The sequence below is a fragment of the Nannobrachium achirus genome (genome assembly GCF_963921795.1).
Source record: "Nannobrachium achirus genome assembly, chromosome: 4".
Lineage (NCBI taxonomy): Eukaryota > Metazoa > Chordata > Actinopteri > Myctophiformes > Myctophidae > Nannobrachium > Nannobrachium achirus.
In genome coordinates, this window is record NC_137813.1 from 49,187,896 (window position 1) to 49,213,625 (window position 25,730).

At 43.8% G+C, this 25,730-nt stretch overlaps 1 protein-coding gene across 1 annotated transcript in view; it reads left to right on the plus strand.

Annotated features, from left to right (window-relative positions):
• Positions 1-25,730, plus strand: part of bahcc1a (BAH domain and coiled-coil containing 1a) — a gene marked incomplete at both ends in the record, with an annotated part of 170,256 nt that overhangs the window by 134,868 nt on the left and 9,658 nt on the right. The window contains 7 exon segments of the mRNA XM_080723352.1: positions 2,847-3,020; positions 5,001-5,290; positions 11,081-11,210; positions 12,316-12,430; positions 14,003-14,078; positions 23,931-24,039; positions 24,701-24,817. Of these exon segments, the coding sequence (XP_080579478.1) occupies positions 2,847-3,020; positions 5,001-5,290; positions 11,081-11,210; positions 12,316-12,430; positions 14,003-14,078; positions 23,931-24,039; positions 24,701-24,817 (1,011 nt within the window).

Consider the following 25,730-nt stretch of genomic DNA (forward strand, 5'->3'; position numbering starts at 1 on the left):
TGTATTTGTATGCCCTTTCCTATTCTATTAGGAATAAACTGTTTGATCCCACATCAACAGCTTCCGGCCAATCCACAGCGCGTGCTGCGTCTCTTCAGGAAATAGCCACCCTCAGCTACAGTGTTTACGACGGTGAAGGATTCTTAACCTCTTAACCCCCAAATCCTGCTCAGAGAATTACGTTTTACCCCTCTACGGAATCGTATCTGTCGTGGTGGTTTGCGGCGCCGCTCCGGTGGTCCGCGGTGGTGGTCCGCGGCGACTCCGGGCGAAAAACGGACGAAAAAAGCAAGCGGAAAGGCGTAGGAGCAGGAAAACCCCCAGGAGACCCCCCAAGTGTGTCCAGTTTATAGCATTAGTCATCTATATGACATGTCTGTGGATTACACCATATTTGGCAAATGTTTCAGCCGGATGTGACTGACTGACTTCCAACGTATACCTAAAAAATGTAGAAACAAAATAAATGTATATAAATAAAATTATATGTATTATGTATTTGGTATAGTCAGAGGGACAGAATGAGTGCACGTCCTAGAATCTTCCGAGTTAGGGGGCCGTCCTCCATTCCGTCATTGACTTCTAATTGTCTGAGTGGCGGGACTTCCATAGAGGTTTGGGTTAGTGTCGGAATGGGGGGATGCACCCTTTGAGTTCTATGGGGGACTGGTGACGTTCTGGCTATCCAGGCAATAAATAGGAAACCACACTTGCAATTTCCAATGGCATCTTTTCTAGTTGTTAGTGTCCCCCTTATTGTATTTGTATGCCTTTTTCTATTCTATTTGGAATAAACTGTTTGATCCCACATCAACAGCTTCATATGTTATGCTCAGAGTTTTGTTATGCAATTCTCTTGTGCATTCAATAACAGATCAACCCATTCTCAAGCATAGCCCTCTTTAATTTGACTTCATTCAGCAGACTACATGGTACACCAGTCATGCTTATTGTGTTTTCATGTCATGCACCGATGAAAAACAGAAAGATGTGATAAACTAGAGAGATGCAATTGGAAATTGCAAGTGTGGTTTTCCCTATTCCAGTCAATGGAGACATTTTATTCACTAATACATTAATGGCCATATATGGAGATCTCTGTGTCAGTCCTTGTCCCTTTCATGCCCATATATGGAGATCACTGATGCTATCGATATTAAGCCCAGGGGGCAGGGGCGTGGGGCCTCCTCAGTAGGGTGGTGAGATCTGGTCTAGGGGTTTTGCTGGGTCCCGCCTCCCCCTTTTCTGAAGATTATTATCTTATAAAAAATACAAATAAACGATTGATTTGAAATTCGAAAAACTCACCATTGAAATGCAATGTGTCTCTAATAGACTTTTTGGGGGGCTCCAGAAACATTAAAAGTGATGTTATAAACGTGTCAACAAAAATGTGCAGTAACAACATTTCCTCTAGCGATTGGATTGCTCTCTGTGCACTGAGCGCCTGGCCTAGCTATCTGGGTACATAACTAGGAAACAGGCCGTGAGAAAGCCCAGGAAGGATCCACCAGAAGCCACTATGGGAATGACACGCACACTGTCCACTGCATCTACTACAGCACCCAGGGCCAAAGCTACCAAGATCTGGCTGATACAGACCTGGCAGGATAAGATGGCAAAGTCAATACCATAGCCTCTCCTGGTGTTTTCAGGGCTGTGCTGAACGTACTCTTTGATTTCATGGTATTGACCCAGCAAAATATAAGGACAGTAGGTGATGATCACGTCCATGAGACCCATGCTACTGATCATCACCATGGCAATGTAGACGTTGGGGAAGATCCGATCTTCCCCAACGTCTGATGTCCCATTTAAAGTTTTCAAAAGTGTATAAAAATCGTTAGAGAATAGCAGATCTACAAGCTCACAATTTGTTGCATTTCTTTAAGTAAAGCCCTGATTCATCATACAAGACTGTCGCTCAAAACTAGTGAAAATAGCTGATCTACAAGCACACAACGCCTTGCGGCGCGAGGTATTGTGTGCCTGTAGATTTACGGCTATTTTCACTAGTTTTTGGACATACACAGTTTCCACCCGACAACAACGATATGTTTTAAGATAGAAACTCAACCATTGCTCTTGTAAGGACCAGGAAAATGGTCCTTGCAATGTCTGTTTAGCAAATTCTGCTATACTTGTCAGGACATCTGGCACTCACAAGTATAGCAATACAAGTTCACACACACACACACACACACACACACACACACACACACACACACACACACACACACACACACACACACACACACACACGCACACACACAGAAACTCACTCATCACTTACGCCGACTTGCTCACTTAGTGCGCTGCTACTCTAGCCAGATGAAAGACCCCCCCCCCCCTTAAAAGAAAGCCCCATCACATCATATATCATCTCTGTGTAACGGCGGGGCTAGGTTACGTTTAATTACAGAAAGCTAACATAATGAAGTGCCTATAAAAACGATATGGTGTGGGGAGAGGGAGTTGGGAGAAAAGCGATGATAAATTTGATAAGCAAAAGACGGTACATAAAAAAAAACTCCCCCGCACGATATCGTCACTGTCGGGCAGAAACCTCGTATCTCCCAAGTTTCAAAAGTGTATGTTTTTTCACGAAGTAAAGCCTTGCTTCATCAGACAAGGCCGTCGCACAAAAGTAGTGAAAACAGCAGATCTACAAGCACACAACGCCTCGCGGTGCGAGGCGTTGTGTGCTTGTAGATCGTCTGTTTTCACTATTTAGTAAATTTTTTTAAATGATAAAAACGAACGGTTTTGGACATACAAGTTTTCCACCGGACAGCGACGATATATGAGCCTCAAAACGCCCGGTCCGTGTTTTTTTGGTCTTTCAGACGAGGAGGAAGACGAAGGCAGTTATGACAGCGATGAAGGACAAGACATCAAAGCCCTGCCGCCCCGGGACCTCATCTCCAGCCCCGCCATGAGCGGTCCCACCCCCTCGTCTGTGGTGAAGCTGGAGGCCAATCAGAAGGCCAGGAACAAGAAGGAGAGGCAGGAGCTCTACGGTAAGATGGTAACGCACCGCTAGGCCACAGGGTAACACACCGCTAGGCCACAGGGTAACACACCGCTAGGCCACAGGGTAACACACCGCTAGGCCTGTCACAGTTATAATAACATGATAATAATCACCCCGTCGCAATTATTTCACCTAATCCCAATTATTTTTGTATAATCATCATAATCATTTTCAGGAAGTGCCCTATCTGCCCTATCTATCTATAAATGCGACAAATCTCTGTCTGTTTGTTTGTTTGTAATCCACGTATCTCGAGAACCGTTCATCCCACCGGCTTCAGATTCGGCACGCGCGTTCCCCGCCGCCGCGCGGAGTGCAGTGCAGGGCCTCGACCCGACCCGACTCGCGGTTTTCCGAAACCGGCGCAAAACGTTCGGAATCTCCTTATGCGGAGCTGATTGTTGACATCAGGCTGTTCCGGAGGAAATCGGCGCAAGCGCTGACTCATTGTGACATCACTTCATAAAAGGCTGTGACATCACGTACGCCACATGAGTCAACAAAAAATCTCTGTGAATGTGTATGTATGTATGTGAATCTCGAGAACCGTTCTTCCCACCGGCACACGCTTTCTCCAGATATAGGCATAAAATGAATCCCCGAATGCGGAGCTGATGTCTGACATCAGAGTTTTCCGCAACCGGTACTGTGTGTGCAGAGATCTCCATATATGGGCATAAGGGGACAAAGGCAAACAGATGGTCAAAACGGGTCCTATGACAACAGGTATATTGGGGTTTGCATTAAAGGGTGGGGACAAAGGCTAACAGATGGTCAAAACGGGTCCTATGACAACAGGTATATTGGGGTTTGCATTAAAGGATGGGGCATTCATGGGGTCCGCTCCAAAAAAGAAAATAAAAGAGACAAAAACAAACATAAGACAAGCGACAAAGCGTGGGACTGGGAGGATGACTTGAATGATGCAGATTTAAGCAGGCTGTGTATTCTGCTTAAAGAAGAAACAAACAAAAAGCGACAGAGATCTCATATATGGGCATAAAATGGACGCAGATAAACAGATATCTCCATATACGGGCATAAAGGGACACAGACGGACAGATACAGAGATCTCCATATATGGGCATAAAATGGACACAAATAGACAGATATCTCCATATATGGGCATATGGGCATAAAATGGACCCAGAACTATATCTGCAGTGATCTCCATATATGGACATAAAATGGACGCCGACAGACAGACAGATACAGATATCTCCATATATGGGCATAAATGGACACATGCAAACAGATGGTCAAAACGGGTTCTATGACAACAGGTATAATGGGGTTTGCATTAAAGGGCGGGGGATTCATTCCCTATTTACATCGTTCCCGAGTTGGCCAGGTCGCCGACTAGACGCTGGGCCGCCCGAAGGGCGGCCCAGCTTCTAGTATAATATTAAAATTGGCTTAAGGGAGCACGCATGTCGTCACATGCATGTCGCTACGACACAGCCATAACCATAAAAGGAGTTCCCAAGGCAGCTACGCCATTATGGTGTCAGAACTTGGCATCAGGTGAAAACAAATCAGTCAGCTCCATATATGGGCGTAAAATGGGTCATGCCCATATGTGGGCATATACTGATGACATCAGGGATCTTCATATATGGGCATATCGGTTGGATCGGCAGTGAAATGTTGGTGTGAGTGCAGGGTAGTGGCCTGAACTCTTGATGTGTTAGAAAATAATAATACTGTATATGGTCTATTTTTGGCCAACGTACATTATTTATTCAGATTATTGGTATTAGTCATCAGTCATTTCTTTGTATAAGTTATTTGTCACAAAACTTTGATCACAATTATTTGTTATAAGTAAAACTTTATGATCGTGACTACTCTAACCAATGCCCCCCCTGTCTTTTTCACGACAGGCATCTGTTTCGGGTTTGTGACGTTGGGCGCGTTTGTTTGCCCCAGCCTAAAGATCTGTCCCTCTGATTTGAACTGCACACAGGCACACACAGGAGCCTGTCTGGAGCCGAGGGGGACGTCAAAGTGAGGAAGAAGGCCCCCTGCAGGCTGGGCCTGGCCACTGCGGTCAAGAAGCCCCACGAGGACCATCGCGCGCCAGGGGGCATCCGGAGGCCCCGTGGGCCCAGGCCCCAGGAGCCTCGCTGGGGCAGCCTTGGGACCAGAGGCAGCCTCTACCGGAGGAGCATGGGCCTGGCCACCTTCCCCACCACCAGCGAGAGGCTGAAGAGGGCCACACGCAAGAGCACCATGCTGAGAGGGGCCATCAGTAAGGTGAGAAGATAGAGAGAGATCAGGGGTCATCAACAGATCCAGGACCCCTTAACACTAATAGTGCCTCTTAATCTGAAGGTTGCTTGGTGCCTCGGTGCCACGCCGTTTCCTCCATAGGCCGCCGCTATTATTTTGAAGGGCTGGAAGGGGGTTGTTTTTGTTTTTTTGGATTATCACTTGACGGCAACGATTACGTCATCTAGTCACATGACAGTGTGAGCCCAGAAGAGAAACATGGCGGCGCCCAGCTTTTGTGTACAGTATGGAGAGTGGAGACCATCCTTTGTATAAGAATGTCTCTTTTGAGTAAATGAAGTCTCTTTATGGGCCTCTCAATGGATTTACTATGGAGGGCGTTCACTTCGCGTGCACGCCCGATGTGCGTTGTAAATAAATCGCGGACATTACCGATGCGGGCGGGACCGGAGCGACGTACAGTAAGTAATAATACCTTTACTGTATATACAGTAAGATTGACAGTCCTCGCCGTCAACGGCGCCATGGTATTAACCCTTTCAATGACGGTGAGCGCCGTCAACAGCAGCAGAACAGTTATGGCATACATGGGCAACTGGCGGCCCGGGGGCCACATGTGGCCCCCACCTTCACTTAATGCGGCCCGCAGGTTAATATTGGAGTACTGATACATTATTGATTTAGCTGTTACAATTCCAAACATGCAAACATGACCGTTTTAATTACTTCAGTCTATCTTAGTAGCTTAATGACTAGTATAGTAGTACTAAAATGTTAGTCTTTTTTTCATATCCAACATATTTGTATTTAGGTTCATAAAGTTAACCTGAATATAACTAAATGCATTTGAAATTAAATACAATTGTACATTTCAGGATTCCAATTAAAAAATAACAAAAATTATTCATGTTTCCAATTCAAAAGAAGCAGAAATAGCAGATCTACAAGCTCAAAACGCGTCGCAGTGCGACGCGTTTTGAGCTTGTAGATCTTCTATTTTTGCTTCTTTTGTATGAGATACTAGAAAGACAAAGTAGAACGTAGCAATATGCATTGTGGCCCTCTGGAGTGAAGGTGCAAATATAGTGGCCCTCACCATCATCAAAGTTGCCCACCCCTGCCTTAGGGGATCCTCAGGGTTACTACAAGTTACTACAGGGCGGCCGCCAAATCTTTATGCGATAGTTTTTTTTTTTACACATTAACCACTTGAACCCTAGCATTCCTATTCTGAGGAGAACTTTAGCCAAGAATAGCAGATCTGCATGTTTCCCGCATGGTGAAAATAGCTGATCTACAAGCTCACAACGCATCGTGGATGCGATGTGAGCTTGCAGATCAGCTATTTTCGGCATGCATGCAACACCATGTACAAAGAATTCTAAGTCAGGCTTTACTTAGACGTAACGAGGAGGCAATATACACACCGCGGTAGAAAGACGAGACCGCGCACGGCCGTGAACGTGCCGTCGAGCGCCGTTCATGGACGCCAAAAAGAACGCGTTCACAATAAACGTTCATTGAGCAGAAATAAAGAACGTTCCGTTCACGTTCGCCCCAAAGTTCATGAACGCGTTCAGGCCACAACACTGCATCAGACTATAATGTTGAAAGATTTCGGAGACCACACAAGGCCCACAGCTTTCAACCTCCTCCAGTGTGATCACGAGCGCAGAGCTACGATTACAGTCAGATGGAAGACAGCAGCAATACTCACTCTTGCTCAAGTCCCCCACATTGCATAACACAGCACTGCCAACATAGTGCCAACAACACCCCCCCCCCCCCCCCCACCCCCACCCCTCTTCTCTTACACTGGGAGGTATGAATCATCGCCAGCAGGCACGTGGTGGAGGCGAGGAACTCACACTCTATTTTAACCCATTAAGACCGGGGGAACGCACCGGTGTCGCGTTAAGACTTGAACCGCTTGTTTAAACCATTATTTTATGCTTTAGCTATTGAAAAAATCTTGAAAATTTGTGCAAGTCTTTGGATATTTTTGGCCCGATTCTATATAAATGTCTTCTAAATCCTTCTAAGGTTTTTGAAAAACGCATGTTTCTATATCATAGGTGTTCTCAAACTTTTTCATGTCATGTATATCGTCGTTGTCGGGTGGAAACCTCGTATCTCCCAAGTTTCAAATTTGTACGTTCTTTCGCAAAGTAAAAGCCCTGCTTCTTCATACAAGGCCGTCGCACAAAGGAAGTGAAAACAGCAGATCTACAAGCACACAACGCCTCACTAGTTTAGTTCATTTTTAAAATGATAAATGCAAAACGAACGGTGTTGGACATGCAGGGTTTTCATCGGTCAACGACGATATGTATTTGGCCGCTGATGACCCCCATCTCGAAATATTATGTATCAGCGACTCCCCCAGAAGCAAATATTTGAGCTACAAAATGTCCGCTTTAAAAATATATTTATATTATATTATTTTCAAAAATAGCAGATCTACAAGCTTGTAGATCTGCTATTTTCCAACAGCGAAAGCATAAAACGATGGTTAAAGTAGGTTCAAGCGTTTGCCGGTCTCAGTGGCTTAACACCCATCCCTGCCTGTCCTCATGTCCACTTCCATCCACAGAGGAGGAGCTGCTGGTCAAGCGGAGTGCCGTCTCCGCACGGCGAGGACGGCAGCCGAGGCAGGAGGTGTAGGAACAAACAGGTAAATAGATAGATAGATAGATAGATACCTTTATTATCCCAAGGGGGAAATTCAGTTGTCCAGTAGTAGCACAGCAGTATACAGTTATTTACAAAGTTACAGAGACGTAAGAAAAGATAGATTAGAGGGAAAAAAACAAAACAAAGACAAGAGCAGTACAGTACCAATAAAGAGAAGGTGCATCAATAGAGGGGGCGAATAATATATAAGTATATATACATAAAGTGTCTTGCAAAAGAGACCATAGCAGTCAATGCTAGTTAGTGCAAACAAGTATCTCACTGTCATTGTTAAACAAGCAAAAATACTCTTATTCTAAATCTATTCTAGGCAATGGCGGCGGTGGTACGTGTACTTGGTTTTTAGGTGTTTTCACTTTACATGGAGTATTTGATTTGATTTGATTTGTTCGATATACAATTCACCAAGGCGCAGAGTACAGTAGAACTGTATCAGGAGGATATCACAAAAAGGCAGAAGACTTAGTTCCCGTTGCAGTCCCAAAATAAATCATTTCATAGGTATAGTATCTAACTGATTATTCTGTTATAGCTAAATGAAAAACACTCTAGTAATAGCATTCAACAACAAAGACAGTCATAAAAACAGTATACAAATAAAGAAATATTTCCAATTTTCTATACTTTCACTTCAACTCCGCTACATCTCAGAAGCAAATATTGTACTTTTTACTCAGCTACAATAAGTTTAAAACTTAATCAAAAGAATCAAAATCCGCAAAGTAACTGGTAACTACCAGTTACTTTGCGGATTTTGATTCTTCTTACAAAACATGAGTTAACCACTTCAGCCCTATATACAGTATACTTTGGCTATTTGAAAATAAGCCGAAAATAAGCTCACAACGCGCTGTGAGCTGCTAGAAAAACTGCAAATCTACAAGCTCACAACAGGTTGCAATGCAACCCATTGTGAGCTTTTGTGTGACCCTGTAGTATGACGAAGTAGGGAATGAATTTATGAAAAAAAACATTAAAAAGTTGAATCATGGATATCCTCGTATCCTTGTATATCCTTGCCGTTCTGTCCCACAGCAAGGATATCGCACATACCTTTTTGTATGACGGCCTTGTATGATGAAGCAGGACTTTACTTTTGAAAAAAAAAAACATACAAATTTGTAACTTGGAGATACGAGGTTTCTGCCCGACAGTGACGATATACTTGGTTGACCGGGATCCCCCAGGGCTACAGTGTATACTAGGTCCCTTCCTCACTTCTACACCAATCCAATAACGGAATAGGGACGCTAGGGTTCATTTGGTTAAGCCCTATTTAATATAGTTTGTCATATGATGGTGTTGCGTGGCAAAAATAGCCTCTATATAAGACGCTACAAGCTTTTAGATCAACAATATTTTTTCAATTCATAATTATTATACATAAAGTCTTTGAAACATTTCGCCTCAAATGACATGCCGAAAATAGGGTTTAATAAGTGGTTAAAGCGGCCAAAATGAGTTTTCTCTCGTCCCCTGATTGAGGGTCTACTGCAGGGTTCCCCAATTAGTTTTCCCCCAGGGCCGAATTATGTCTAGGGTACCAAGTCGAGGGCCACAACATTGAATTATGTCTAGGGTACCAAGCCGAGGGCCACAACATTGAATTATGTCTAGGGTACCAAGCCGAGGGCCACAACATTGAATTATGTCTAGGGTACCAAGCCGAGGGCCACAACATTGCAGGGGGCGACGGTGGAGTTCCCACTACTCCAGCGACAGTTTTCGTCGTTGTCGGGTTTTATCATTTTAAAATGTATCATTTTAAAAATGATTTAAACTAGTGAAAACAGCCGATCTACAAGCACACAACGCCTCGCGGTGCGAGGCGTTGTGTGCTTGTAGATCTGCTGTTTTCACTACTTTTGTGCGACGGCCTTGTATGATTTGCGAAAGAACGTACAACTTTGGAGATACGAGATTTCCACCCGACAACGACGATATACTGGTGATGTTGCTGCTCTTATACCACCATTATTACTGGGGTTGGTGTGGGCCAGACAGTAGCCCCCCGCGGGCCGCAAATGGCCCGCGGGCCGCCTATTGGGGAACCCTGGTCTACTGTATGCATGGGGGACATGGGTTGTCACAAATAAATAATACTAATGAACCTATAACTGAGATACCGTACCTCCTAGCTTCACTGTCTTCCGCATCGTCCCAGATTCCTCTGTCGAGACTACTTAGCACATCAGCCCATCCCCCCCTGCTGAATAAGAGGGGGGGTGGGGGTGGGAGGGGGGGGCTCACACCTTCTGCTGTGACAGAGGGAGACGGTGTTGGGAGAAAATGGCTACCGAAAGGGAACAGTTTAACATGCACTGTGAAGTCGCCCGCGGCGAGCTGCTACACTCCGCGCCGCACGCTAAATGAATAGTTTCTTCCATTTTTACCCTCGCTGTCACCCGCCTCTCTCTATCTCTTTCTCTCTCTCTCTCTCTGTTTTGGTATGCTTATCATTCTCGTCCGCCCGTCCATCCATCTATGTGACCGTGTCGTCCATCAATCCATGCATCAAAACTCTCTCTAACCACTTTAAAACCAGCTGTCCCTATTGTAGGACATGTCATTATAGGCAAGAAATATATACTTTTTAAAAAGATTCGCTTAGAAATCGAAAAGATTTCCCAATTCTCCAAAATAGTGACAATAGCAGATACGAGCTTGTGCATTCATTATTCCCCGGTATCTGTCGCACGCTGAACTACATAAGGCCACTTGAACCTCACCAGGCCTATTCTGGGGGGAACATTCACAAGTTTTGGTCTAAAATAGCGGTCCAGTTATAGTTGCAATTATTTAATGCTTTAACTATTCAAAAATAGATATACAAGCTCACAGCGCGGCACCGAGTGCCGCGCTGCAAGCTTGTAGATCTACTATTTTTGAAAAGTCGTGAAAATGTGTGCAAATCTTTGAATATATGTATTTTTAAAGCAAACATTTGTAACTAAATCTTTGCTTTTGGGGGGTCCCTGGAACTAAATATCTTTCAATGGGCGTCCGTGGCCAAATACATATCATTTTGGGGGTCCCTGACATGAAAAGGTTTGAGAACCAGTGTGTTATACTCTGTATAGAGAGTGTTTAAGAGGTTAACCAGTTCATTGTTTCCCACAGCCAAAGGGGCGAGCGGTCAGCCGGCTGCTGGAGAGCTTTGCGGCCGACGAGGGCTTTCAGATGGACGACAGCAGCTTCTCTGAAGGGGACGAGGACGGCGGCCATTCCTACAAGCACAGACACACTGCAGGTGAGGAGGAAGGCAGGGCAGGGTGGTAGGAGGCTTGTTATTGTACGTAAGCCTGTGACACTGCTTGATGCTACGTGCACACTATAAAGCTACAGGCTGCCATTCATTTTCAATGGAAGCCAACGACATGGAGGTAAAACTGACCTCGCTACAAAATCAAGTTCAGCTGGCTTCAACTTAGCACTAGGCCACAAAATGACCAAGAGTTGCTTATCCATTTCCATTCAGGTTTCTCCACACAATGCTTGTAATGGGGGAAAACAAATGATTATTATTATTATTAGTCAGCTCCCTGTTCTCGCTCGTTGGACATGCACTTGATGATGTCAACGAGATGATGTCAACTTAAACGGCGCGTCAGTGACAGATATGCTACGTTTGCTTTGTAGCTGCGTGTGTTTTTTTCTTCGCTGCCAAGCCCCTGATACACATAGCAATTCTTGAGCGGTGGTCACACCGTCTCCATAGCGTGGCCGTGTGTGTAGGTATGTTTGTTTGTTTGTGGGTTTGTATGTGGGTCTGTATGTAGCCTCAAGCCTGTGGTGTAGTACCTTTTCTGACCAGGGGGGGGGGGGGGGGGGGGCACCGCTCAGTGCACACAGGTGTGATTTTTTTCCCCCATCAATATCAACCAGCAACGACCATATGCGTCAATTGGGTATGGCAATATCCATACCTTGGCTAAAGGGGAAAAAATTAAATGTACTTCCTAAAACAAATTCATGCCTGTTGATAAGGTATGGCAACATGACTGGAGTCTTTCACAGGTGAAGGCACAAAAAGATTAATCCAATGACACTGCCAATGGCCATACCCAATTGACGCCTCTGGTCGTTGCTGGTTGATATTGATGAAAACATTGCTACGTGTATCAGGGGCTTTAACGCCAAGCCCCTGTGTCTTCACTGTGGCTTGTTTTAAGCGCGATACACACTCCTTCTCCGGAAAGGGAGGTGAAATAACAAACTTTTTCTGAGCTTCCGAAAGCCTTTCCTAAACCAGAAGCCTTTTCCAAACCCGAAGACTTTCCGACGTCGGACTGAGTGTCTCATGTATTGGCTTCAAGTGACGCTGACTGACACTGCGGTTCTTTGACGCCTTGCAGCTCCCAACTGCATCCTGACCAGAGAGCTGCTGACGGACGGACTCAAGGTCCTGATCTCCAAGGAGGACGAGCTGCTGTATGCCGCCAGGGTGCACACTCTGGAAGTGCCTGACATGTAAGCACGCACGCACACACACACACACACACACACACACACACACACACACACACACACACACGCACGTCGCACGCACGCACACACAAACACACTGATGTACGCACACATGCATATCATCGTTGTCGGGTGGAAACCTTGTATGTCCAAAACCGTTCGTTTTGTATAATCATCTAAAAAATGAACTGAACTAGTGAAAACAGCCAATCTACAGTGTGCTTTTTAGATCTGCTGTTTTCATCAGTTTTGTGCGACGATCTCGTATGATGAAGCAGGTCTTTGCTTTACCCAAAAAAATCACACCCAATGTGAAGTGAGCGGTGGTCGTGCTTGCATAACGTCTTCAGACCATGATTTAAGTCTAGGATGTACAGGCTACAGACACACACACACAATGCTATGGCAAAACATGACAGGAATCTGGCTACAGAGATACGAGGTTTCTGCCCGACAGTGACGACGCACAGACACGTGCATGCAAACAAATGCATGCGAACATGCACACTCAGCACTCGGTCGCGATACACTGCAAAAATCCTGAGTCGTTTAACCTCCCTCTGAGGGTGTTGAAATGGACCCACACTGGTCCATTTCAACACCCTCCTCCGAGGGAAAATGAAACACCCAGGATCTTTACAGAGCGTGTCTGTGGTGCATCGGTGGTGTGAAGGTCTCTGGCGCTGTTGGCACCCAGAGGCTTACCACCACAGCGGGAGTCCAAATATCTCGCAGAGATCACTCTCTCTCTCAGGGACGTGCAGAGAATGTTAGAGAGGCAGGGGCTGACATTTATAAAAGGGCCTTTTGGTGGAAATATCGAAAACAGCAGACCTCCAAGCTCACAACGCGACGCGTTGTGAGCTTGGAGGTCGGCTATTTTCGGTGCTTGATACCGAAAATAGCCTAAGCATAATTAAGCCTATACTGGAAATGTGGCGTAACGGCATGGATTTCTACACAGAGAGGGACAATTCTTTCAACATAAGTTCAGGAGAGTTTTGACAAGGCAATTCTCTTGCTGCCTTCAGGTATGGCATGGAAAGAGGTCATTTGCTTTTCTTTCACCACAGTAAAAACGGCATTCATGGTCTGGAGAGGGAACTTTTTACAGATGGGTAAAAGGGCAGGGGCTTAAGCCCCCTTTGATGTCAATGTGTGCACGTGCCTGCTCTCTCTCGCTCTCTATCTCTCTGTCTCTGTGTCTCTCTCTCTCTCCTCCATCCTCACTCTGTGTTGCATAACTCCATGTCTATCTGCACCTGGCTCGCTCACGCTGTCAATAAGGCTGCTTCTGGCTCAGCCAGTGAAAAGACAAATGGCATACAGCACTGTGTGGGTGTAGTTTATGGCCATGGGAAGCCAGACAGGCAAGGCATTATACTATATGCTGTAAAGTCTGGAATGCTCTCCAAGAGTGTTAAAGATTTATTCCCATTTTACACTCTAAAGAGTTAAAGTGACACTGGGTTTTTACAGTGTACAATCAATTTGAAAATAGCTTAATTTCTCTCTCTCTCTCTCTCTCTCTCTCTCTCTCTCTCTCTCTCTCTCTCTCTCTCTCTCTCTCTCTAGCTTCAGCATCGTCATCGACGGCGAAAGAGGAAACCGCCCCAAAATCTACTCTCTGGATCAGCTGCTTCAGGAAGCCGTAAGCTCTCCTCGTGTTTTCACTTTTCTTATTTTTTTTAATATTTTTGGCGTCTTTTTATGCCTATGGGATATGGATATGTGGGGGGGGGGGGGGTGTACAAATGGAACAATTCTGGTTGTGGTTTTGGTTGTGGTTTGGTTGTGGTTCTCAGAGTGGAGTTTGGGGATCCCCTGGGGGTCCCCAAACTCCACTTTGAGAACCACAGGCCAAACCAGCTCTCCTCCAACCCCCCGGTTATGCATTTGATGTATTGATGTTGATGTATTGATGTATTTATTTATTACCTTGCTTATTGTAAACTCTGGATTAAATGCCTAAATTGTAAATTACAAACAAACAACCCACCCAGACCCCACACACACGCCTATTCCCTTCCTCTCGTGTCCGACACCCTTCTTTTAGGGAGACGTCGTCTCCCTCTCTGCATATGATATCTGCTGTGTCCCCTTTCCTTTCCGTCATCGTCTGACGCTCTCGTTCTGTCTGCAGCCCCCCCCCCCCCCCCCCCTCTATCTGGTTCTCATCCTCCCATAACTCCCTGTGGGGGTCATTCAGGCCATCTAAACCTCTTAAGTTAATGTGAACAGCTGGGAGTGAGGCGGCAGCTCGGGCCGTCGGGTTTGTGTGTGTCTGGGAGAGTGTTCGTTAAACCCGGCAACCGTGTGTGTGTGTGTGTGTGTGCGTGTGTGTGTGTGTGTGTGTGTGTGTGTGTGTGTGTGTGTGTGTGTGTGTGTGTGTGTGTGTGTGTGTGTGTGTGTGTTTTTGTGTGTTAAAATACTTGTGAGGGGCCAGATGTCCCCACAAGTTTGGCAGAATTTGAGCAGTAGACATTGTGAGGACCATTTTTTCCCCGGGGAAATGATCAGGGAAATGGTCGTTTTATGGTTAAAGAAGATTTGGGGAATTAAGATTAGGGATTTGGGGTTAAGATTAGGATTAGACATTTATTGCGACCGTCAGGTCGCAGTTAGTATGAAAACGTCCAGCTCATGTCCGTGAGTGAGTGAGTCACGCTAATGCACAACATTAGACCGGTGTGCTGCGTCGCTGATTGGCTGCGTGTGTGTGTGTGCGTGTGTGTGCATGTGTGCTTGTGTGTGTGTGTGTTGGGGGAAATTGCCTCGCGACCTGACGGTCGGTTCTTGCCCCTTACGGCATGTTACTTGTAGTTTAGGTTTAGTGTTATGCCCGATTCATGCTAGAGTTTTATACTATAGTCGCACGCTGGTGTCGTGCAGTGGGAAAAATAGATCTACAAGCCCGCAAGGTCACTTTGTAGATCTGCAATTCTTTCGGTGATTTTTCTGTCTTCGGTGATTTTTCTGATTTTTCTGCTGTCCTAAAATGGGTATGTTCTCACAAGTACAGTAGGCTATAGTATTACAAACGCGCGCCTGCGTGTGTGTGTGTGTGTGTGTGTGTGTGTGCGTGCGCGTGTGTGTGCGTGCGTGCGTGCACGTGTGTGTGTGTGTGTGTGTGTGTGTGTGGGATAATCCCTCTAACACCTGGATCCATTCATGTTGTGGGGTTTTAATGGGAGGTGACGTGGACTTCCTCTCCCTGCAGTGGGTGCCCCCCTGTGTGAGCCTGTGGGGACGTGGGCTAAAAGCTTAGCGTGACGCTGCTACCGTGACACACCACTATAGTTCTCTGTCTACCAGTGGTAGACAGAGAACTATACAATGACACCCCAGTAAAAGAGGTTAACAGTAGGGCTGTCACGATTATGACATTTTAAGTGACGATTAATTGTCGCTCAAATAATTGCGATTGGCGATTTAAATGTGTATTTGTCGTTGACAATTACATTTCTGTCTGGCTTGTAGGCTTTGAAGTTGCACATTGCAGATATGACACATAGCCTAAATATACAAAGAAATGACTGGCATGTTTGACAACTTTATACTTAAAAAATAACAGTGTTAGTGGAAATAGACAATCTACAAGCTTGTAGATCTGCTATTTCCACTGTTTTGAAAATAGATGAACATTTTTCAACATGGAAATGATTATGATGATTATGCAAAATAATTGCGATAACCTCAAATAATTGCGATTAGACAATGATGTACTAATTGTGACAGCCGTAGTGGTAGACAGAGAACTATACAATGACACACCAGAAAGAGAAGTTAACAGTGGTGGGCTGGGGACTACAATTGCACAAGAGAGGTTACCACGAGTAAATATCCCTTTGTTTCTTTGTTTCCTACCTTTTGTTTTGAACTCATTGACTGCTTTCATTAAACTTTGACTTTGAGGGTTTCCTGCCACGCTTTTTTCGGTAGACGATCCACGGTTCTTGGCCGATGACAACAGACTGCACTCGAATCCATCATGCTGTTCCAGAGATACAAGCTAACTGGTTAGCATTGTTTACAATGGAGACGGCACACAGGAAATGGAAACAGAGAAATGGGCGTTTTCCTGCAAAATTTAACACAGGAGCCAATGAAGATTTGTTTTGTCCGGTTTGAACCCGTTTCCGGAGCAAACCGGATGCGTTACTTTTCGAGCAGATCGGCACCAGCTAAAAAGTTTGAATAGATACTCTTAGTGAAAATATTACTCAACTACAAGTGAAAGTTGCTCATTCAAACTTGTACTTGGGCAAGCAAGTACTGCAGCACTTACAAATTACATCTTATTTCTTTTATATCGATATTGCATTGCTGTATTGAAATTTTGATATTTTACACAAAAGAAAATAGCTTTTTTCCCCCAGAAAATGTTCAAAAATTATCAATAATGATCTACATCTAAGTACAAAGTCACAATATGGCGAGGCATGTTGTGAGCAATGATATGCTATCTACAGTATATGGGTTTCTCTTTTCTCATACTAAATATTATTGTAGCCGAATAAAGGGTGTACTGAAGCCAAAAAAAACATTTGAGAACCACAGACACAGCGTTATTATGAAAAGACAAACAAACAAAGACACAAAATATAGAGATACAAGGTTTATGCCAGATGGGATGTAATTCTCACCCGGCCTCCATGTTAAAGGCTAACATTACAACTTGCTTAAATCATCCCTGAGAAGGGACGTAATTATATAATTATACATAATTGTACTCAAACCATCTCATTCTTGGCTGGCATTTGCATTTAGGCACGTCAGAGCTATGGGGCTGCATGTTTACTGTATGCAGTGTGACTTTTGTCCCATATTGTGGTGTCACGGCGGTGCAACGCTCCAGTAAGTCACAGCTGGGTCACGACGACACACACAGTGACAGCCCTCATGCTCTCCTCTCCTCCCACCGAGAACGCCTGTAAACACTGGAACTGAAGCAGTGATGGTAGAAGCACTCACATTCTTTACTTTATTTAGGCCTAGGATTATTGACTGCTTTAACTATTGAAAAACAGCAGATATACAAGCTCACAGCGCGGCACCGAGTGCCGCGCTGCGAGCTTGTAGATCTGCTATTTTTGAAAAATCATGATTTTTCTTTGCAAGTCTTTGAATATATCTATTTAAAAGCGAACATTTGTAACTCAAATATTTGCTTCTAGGGGGGTCCCTGGGACAACATATTTTGAGATGGGGGTCCGTGGCTAAATACCTGTAATTTTGGGGGTCCTTGACATGAAAAAGTTTGAGAACCACTGATTTAGAGGAAGGATTTAGAAGTCGGGTCAAAGATCGGGTCAAAGATATTCAAAGATTTTCATTTTCACGATTTTTCAAAAATAGCAGATCTACAAGCTCGCAGCGCGGCACTCGGTGCCGCGCTATGAGCTTGTATATCTGCTATTTTTCTAAAGTTAAAGCATACAATAATGGTTAAAGTGGTTAAAATCTTCCAGGTATTTGAGAGTTAAGTAAGGAATATCAATACCCATTTGTAGGAATAGTCTGTTACAAGTACACGTTCTGTATTCATAATTTAAAAGTACAAAGTAAAAGTACAAAAGCATTGGCATCAGAATATACTTATGTATATGTACCTAATGTAAAAGTTCTCATTATGCAGAAGTTCCCATTTCCCAAGTTTTCAAAATGTATAAAACTCCTTTGAAAGTTCTCAAAACGTCGCAAAGCTTGTAGATCTGCTATTTTCAAATTGCCAAAGTATATAGGTCTGAAGTAGTTTTGTATTAGAAAGTAACTATAGTAACTAAAGTTTTCAAATAATTTTAGTGGAGTTAAAGTACAATATTTGCCTTTGAGGTGTAGTGGAGTAGAAGTAAAAATATTGAATATTGGAAATACTCCAGTAAAGTAAAAAAAAGAAATACCTCAAAATTGAGTAAATGTGCTATACTTTATTTTAATGTTACTTTACACCACTGGCTCACACTGGAACTCTGCACAGAAACATATCCAACACACTGTGCACACAACACTGTGTGTGTGTGTGTGTGTGCGTGCGTGCGTGCGTGCGTGCGTGCGTGCATGTTCGTGCATGTTTCCTAAGGCAGGTGTTCCCAAACTTCTTCAGCTCGACACCCAAAATGAATTGTGTTATCTCCCCAGGACCCAAAATGACATTATAGATTAATCACCTAAAGCCCCTTTTCAAAAATAGCCAATTTACAAGCGAACAAGCAAAAGTTGATCGCTATTTTTAAAATTAAACATTTCTGGAAAATGTCTGATTTTTTTTTTTTATCTCATAAAATAGTTTTGAAGAAAGATGTTTTGAAAAAATGATGGGTCTCTCTCTTTTATATTTACTTGTGACCCAAACGTGGGTCACAGACCGTAAGCTGGGGAAACACTTGAAATGTGTGTCTACTGCCAAGTGATTGTGATAAAGAAACAATGGAAGTGACACGGGTGTTGTTGGCAATCAGGGGCATCACAAGGGGGAGGGGGGGGGGGGGGGGGGGGGGGGGGGGGGGAGTGGGACCATAGGAGTGGGACTGAGTTACTAGGGCCCAAGGTGGAGGGGCCTTAATTATTGAAAAATAGCAGATCTACACTCGGTGATGTGTAGATCTGCTATTTTTGAAGTCTTGAAAATGTGTACAAATCTTTGAATATACCGGTATGTATTTTTGAAGCGAACATTTGTAACTCAAATTCTGCTTCTGGGGGATCCGTGGAACTAAATGTTTTGAGATGGGGGTCCGCGGCCAAATACATTTTGGGGGTCCTTCGCATGAAAATATTTGAGCACCACTGACACCTTTTTAAAAACACTCCGGAAGGACTTGAAATATTCAGACTCTGCACACATGTTCTAGATTTTTCAAAAACAGCAGATCTACAAGCTTGCAGCGCGGCACTCGGTGCCGCACTGTGAGCTTGTATATCTGCTATTTTTCAGTAGTTAAAGCACAAAATGTGAGTGAATCCTTGTACCCAGGGCCCAGAATTTGGTGCGACACCCCTGGAAGTGACACAGTTGTTGTTGGCAATAATGACAGAGGAAAGGGGAAGCTGTATAAAGGCCACCATAAGATAAGATAAGCCTTTATTGATCTCCAGCCGTTATTGACCCAAATGTGGGTCCGGACTAAGGCTGGGCAATATATCGAAAAGTTATCGATATCGAGGTATCAACATGCGAGTTATACATATCGACAAAGACGGCTTGAAATGAGGTATTGGTGTATGTGTCAAATGAATTAGCAGACCCACTATGCATGCACGTAGCACATCAGAAACATCAGTCCATCTGTAACCAGGTGTGGTTATTTCAATAAAACCATTGTTGGAAAATGGAAATAAGGCATTTCATTTCTTTATTCTATGTGTACTGTGCATGCATGGATATGCTATTCATTATCTGGGTTAGGAAGGCAGTGGACCTAAAGCAGAAAAACATTAAAAACGATATAATGCAATTGATCTTACTAATATCTTGAGTAATATCGAAATCGAGGTATTCAAATACGTTATCGAATATCGAAGGTTTTCCTAATATCACCCAGTCTTAGTCCTGACCCATTGTTTGGTAAACAGTGCTTTATAGAGTGTGTTTAGTGCTCTGGAAACCGCTTCCCCTTCTCTCCTCCACTCACACATCCATTCTCTGGCCAGTAATAACAATGCTAAAAGAGTTCCCCCACAAAACGCTTTCACTGCACAGCCGTTTCCGAAAGCCTGATTTATACTTGGTTGTGCACCAAGACTAGCAGATTTACAAGATCACAGCGTGATAGATTGTGAGCTTGCAGATCTGATACTGTACTGTTTGTTCGGGGACAACTTACAGTAGTACTATATAAACCCAGCGGTGGAACAAGAAGAAGTCAAAATGTGACTTAAATGTACTGAAGTACTGTATTTGCATCAACATTTATTTTAAGTACCAAAAGTAATATTACTTTTTATGCAGAATGTGCCATTTCACACAGGTTTTTTCAAAGGTTTTCCAAATGTGTCCAGATCTTTAGAGAATAACAGATCTAAACGTGCTTGCTATTTTCAAATAGCCAAAGTATAAATCATGGCTTAATAATTGGTTAATTAATGTATGTTTTTTTTTTATCCAAATCTGCAAAGTATCCAAATCATTGTAATGTAGTAAAAAAAGCAGGAGTATAAAGTAAAAAAGAAAATGGAAATACTCCAAACTGTGCTCCAGTACAGTACTTGGGTAAATGTACTTGGGTTACTGTCAACCAGTGGTGTAAAGAAATTAGGTACATTTACTCAAGTCAATTTGAAAACTTTAGTACTAGTTACTTTGTGGATTTTGATTATTATCACCAAACACACACTACCACTTCAGCCTTAGATACATTTTGGCCATTTGAATATAGCCGATCCACAAGCTCACAACGTGTCGCATTGTGAGCTTGTAGGTCGTCTATTTTCAAAGGATTTTAATACATTTTATACATTTGAAAACTTGAGAGAAATGGGACCTTAGCTTAATGACTATACTTTTACTTTTGGTCAAGTACATTTTGATACCAATGCTTTTGCACTTTTACTCAAGTAAAAGTTAGAACACAGGCCTTACGACATGCACCAGAGTATTTCTACATTTTGCGGCGTTGATACTTTTACTCAAGTAAAACATGTGAGTAAATTTTTCCGCCGCTGCTGTCCACCGCGGCTAAGTGGAGTATAAATCAGCCCTGGTGTGTGTGTGCGTGCGTGTGTTTGTGTGTGCGTGCGTGCGCGCGTGTGTGTGTGCGGGCCACGGCGCTCAGAGCGCACTGCTCCTGGCAGCTGTAGCCTTGTGTAAACAGTCATCACGTAGCAGCTGGCTCTAATTACGCTATACTTCCACTTTTCCTTGTCTTTCATTCCGTCCAGCAACCATTTATTTGACTCTGACACCAGCACACACACACACACACACACACACACACACACACAGCATTCACACAGCTAGCGCGCACGCACCCACGCACGCCAGCGGTGGAAAAAGTGCTAACATTCTTTACTAAAAGTATCAATACTGCAATATAGAAATACCGTACTCTGTTACAAGAGTAGAAGTCCTGTGTTCAAAATGTACTTGAGAAAAAGTACTATTAATTAGTATTGGCATAAAAATGTGAAAAGGTAAAGGTACTCATTGTGCACATTGTCCCGTTTCATGTTTACAAATGTATAAAAACCTTTTGAAAATAGCAGATCTACAAGCTCACATCGCGACGCATCGTGAGCTTGTAGGTCTGCTATATAATGTCAGAAATGTACAGTATATATGGGCTGAAGTGGTTAAATGTATGTTTTGTAATAATTATCCAAATCTCCAAAGTATCTAGTAACTTATTTTCAAATAATTGCAGTGGAGTAAAAGTACAATATTTGCCTCTGAGATGTACTGTAGTGGAGTAGAAGTAGAAGTAAAAAGTATTAGAAATTGGAAATACTCAAGTAAAGTACAAATACCTCAAAACTGTACTTAAGTGGGGCACCCGCTGGCCTACTGGTCCAGGCGCATACCACTTAGGCATTGCCACATAGGCATGGATGCCTGGCGGCGTCGCCGGTTCGATTCCTGATCCGGACGACCTTTGCCGCGTGTCACTCCCCATCTCTTCCCCCATTTCCTGTCAGTCTGTCCTATCCAATAAAGGCAAAAATCCCAAAAACAAATCTTCAAAAAAAGAAAAAATGTACTTAAGTACAGTACTTAGTTACTTTACACCACCGCACGCACGCATGTGTATTTCTACAATTGTGAGGAGATCAACGTCTTAAGCAATTTTATAAATTCCATTTGTACCTCTATTTTGTACGTTTCAACGCTAACTGAATATGGCAGGTCTACAGCTCGTGGATAGCTTATTCTCTGTGCACCGGCGCCCAGCCTAACCTCCCACAGTCTAATCCAAAACCTTGTTGTTTTAACCGTGAAATAAACACAAATTCTATTATACTTGAATGTGTGGACACTTGGCCCTCATAAGCATAGCGTGCATGTGGGCGCACACACACACACACACACACACACACACACACACACACACACACACACACACATGTACACACACACACACACCAGTGGCGTCAGTTCAGAAAAAGCTAAGGTATGGCAACATGACTGGTGTCTTTCATGCGTGCCTTCGCGCGCGTGCAAGACACCAGTCATGTTGCCATACCTTAGCAACAGGCATGATACATTTTATTTTAAGAAGTACATTTTATTTTTTCCCCCGTTTCTATGGTTTCTTGGGCTGGATATGGCAGCCTGGAACGGTTGTTCAAGTGCAGCTAAACTTGGCATGTTAATAAACGTGCCACAATTAACAATAAAATGAATTGCACCTGTGCAGCTGACCTGCGGAACCTGGGAATATACCATTTTGTCAAGAGGAGAATACAAGTGTGGAGAATATAATTATAATACCTTGTTAAAGTGACCATTTTGTTAAAGTTTGCATGTGTAGTTATTTTACTGTCATTTAACAACATAATAACCAGCACAGATAGACAAAGAGACATTCATGGATTTATATCAAAAAGTAACTTTTTATTTTCCCCCCTGGGCCCAGGGTATGGCAGCTGCATACTAGGGCTGTCACGATATGACATTTTACATGACGATTAATTGTCACTCAAACAATTGGCGATTAACAATTTAATTGTGTTTTTGTCGTTGATAATTACATCTCTGTTTGGCTTTTAGGCTTTGAAGTTGTACATGGTAGATATGACACATAACCTAAATATACAAAGAAATTACTGACATATTTGACAACTTACTTAAAAAAATAACTTTGATAGTGGAAATAATTGCAATAATGTCAAATAATCACGATTAGAGGATTATGTAATAATTGTGACAGCCCTACTGCATACCCCTGCCATACCCAATTGACGCCCCTGACTCACACACACACACACACGCGCGCACTGGTTCTAATACCCAGGCCCACACCTCATCAGTCAAAGGCTCCTCAGCCATGGCAACAGTAAATGAAAGCAACCTGAAAGGCCCCCAGTGAGGGGCAGGATGCGTGGGGTGGGGGCGGGGTGGGGGGGTTGCTTGCATTGTAGGAGGGAGGATCTGGCAACCTGCGGACCCCACAGACCCCTCCATTCAGGGCCCTCGTTTACTGGACTGCCGGGGACTGCTTGCATTGTGGGAGGGGGAGGATCTGGCAACCTGCGACCACAAAACCCTCCATTCAGGCTCTCTCTTTAGTATTACTCAGCAAGTCAGGATTTACTGCATCACGGCTTCCGTTCTTTTCAGCCACTGACTGGCACGCTGGCACCAGATAAGTGGGAGCGCTCGGAAAAAAAACGTGGCTCGGTTAGCTGCTCGTGCGCGGCCGGCCCAACCACAATTGCGTTCATTGTGTGTGTGTGCGTGCGCGAGTGTGTGTGTGTGTGTATGTGTGCATGTATGTACGACGTGTGTGTGCACTGCCTGTAATGAATCTTAATCACTTTTCTTTTTTTCTTTTGGTTCCACTTCCAGGTCCTAGACGTGCGTCCGGAGACGGAGGCGGTGCTTGGTGAGGGAACCCGCGTGTGCGCGTACTGGAGCGAGCGCTCGCGCTGCTTGTACCCCGGTTACATCCGCCGAGGTAAGGGAAAGGCTGGAATTGTAGATTGTCTTTGTGGCGACGCGGCCTAAATTTCGAACGTTGTTGAAATGATGACATAAATAATGGGGGGAGAAAAGTTTGTTTGAATTCAGGCCGCGTCATCAGACATATTTTGTTCATATAGGTCATTGGTTTTCAACCTTTTCAGGCCGCAACCCCCAAAATAATCATATTTTCACTGGGGACTCCCTCCACCATGACGAGCACTAAGAGTTGAGGCATTACATTTTGTATAACACCGTTCTATTGTGAAAATAGCAGATCTACATGCTGTAAGCATGTAGATCGGCTATTTTCACAGTTTTCACAATTTCTGCCACTGAGATTTGAACAATATTTAATTAGTCATTTTAGAAGTATTAAAAAGTCCTAAAATTGTCACTTTAGAAATGTACAGATTCCCTTTATACACTTATAGTATGTTGGTCTTTTTACTGTTGAGTGAGAAAACAATGCTGCACATTAAGTTAATCATCTGGGGACCACCCAACATAATTAGGGGACCCCCCCTGGGGGTCCTGACCCACAGGTTGAGAACCACTGGTATAGGTGATTCTTTGTCCAAGAATAATAAACCAAGGAAGAAAACTACCATCCATTAAAACCAGAAGGCATTTTCTTCTCGCTTCTTCCCTTGCAGGTGTTTCGTCCGACGAGAGGAAACAAGGAGGAATCATGGTGGAGTTTGACGACGGAGATCGGGGACGGATTTCCCTCCATAACATCCGTCTGCTGCCTCCCGGATACCAGATCCACTGTGAGTATCTGTCATTTACTCTGGGACCAAAAGCTAATGGAATACGCACACCGCTTTTGTGGGGTGCTGGGACATAGAGAAGAATAAGAAAATCTGCACAATCCCCAATCTACACTGAAAAGATCCTCAGTGTTAACTTAGTTCTGATAGTGTACGAATGGAATGGACATTCATAAGGGTCCATGATTATTAGGCTGGTTTACACTGAGACCATATGTTCATGGACCTATCTCTAAACTTCCATTTATTTCAAAGATCCTTGAAAAAACTGTCTTGGTACAATTACAGTCTTTTCTCCAAATACATGACATTTTTGACATATTTCAATCAGGTTTTAAAGCGTTTCACAGTACAGAGTCAGCATTGTTGAGGGTTCTAAATGATGTCCTATTGACCACTGACTCTGGTGATTCTGCGATTTTGCTGCTCTTGGATTTATCCTGTGCTTTTGACACCCTGGACCACAAAACCCTAATTTCAAGATTAGAACATTGTGTTGGTGTTAGGGACTCTGCCTTAGATTGGTTCTCGTCTTACCTTTCTGAGAGATGTTTTTCAGTTAAATACGGAGACTGTGTATCCTCCTCCACCCCCCTGTCTTCCGGGGTCCCTCAGGGCTCGATCCTGGGGCCTATACTGTTCTCCCTATACCTTCTCCCCCTGGGAGAAATCTTTAAAAAACACGGCATCTCCTATCATCTCTATGCGGACGACTCCCAAATTTACATGCCCCTAAAAAAGAAAAGCAACAGCTCTCTGACTCCTCTTCTTGACTGTCTAAATGACATAAAGGCATGGATGGCTTTTAATTTCCTGTGTCTAAATGAGAAAAAAACCGAGGTCATAGTGTTTGGACCCAATGGCCCTGGTGCTATACCTGCTGACTTAGGTGCACTGCAGCCCTATGTTAAAC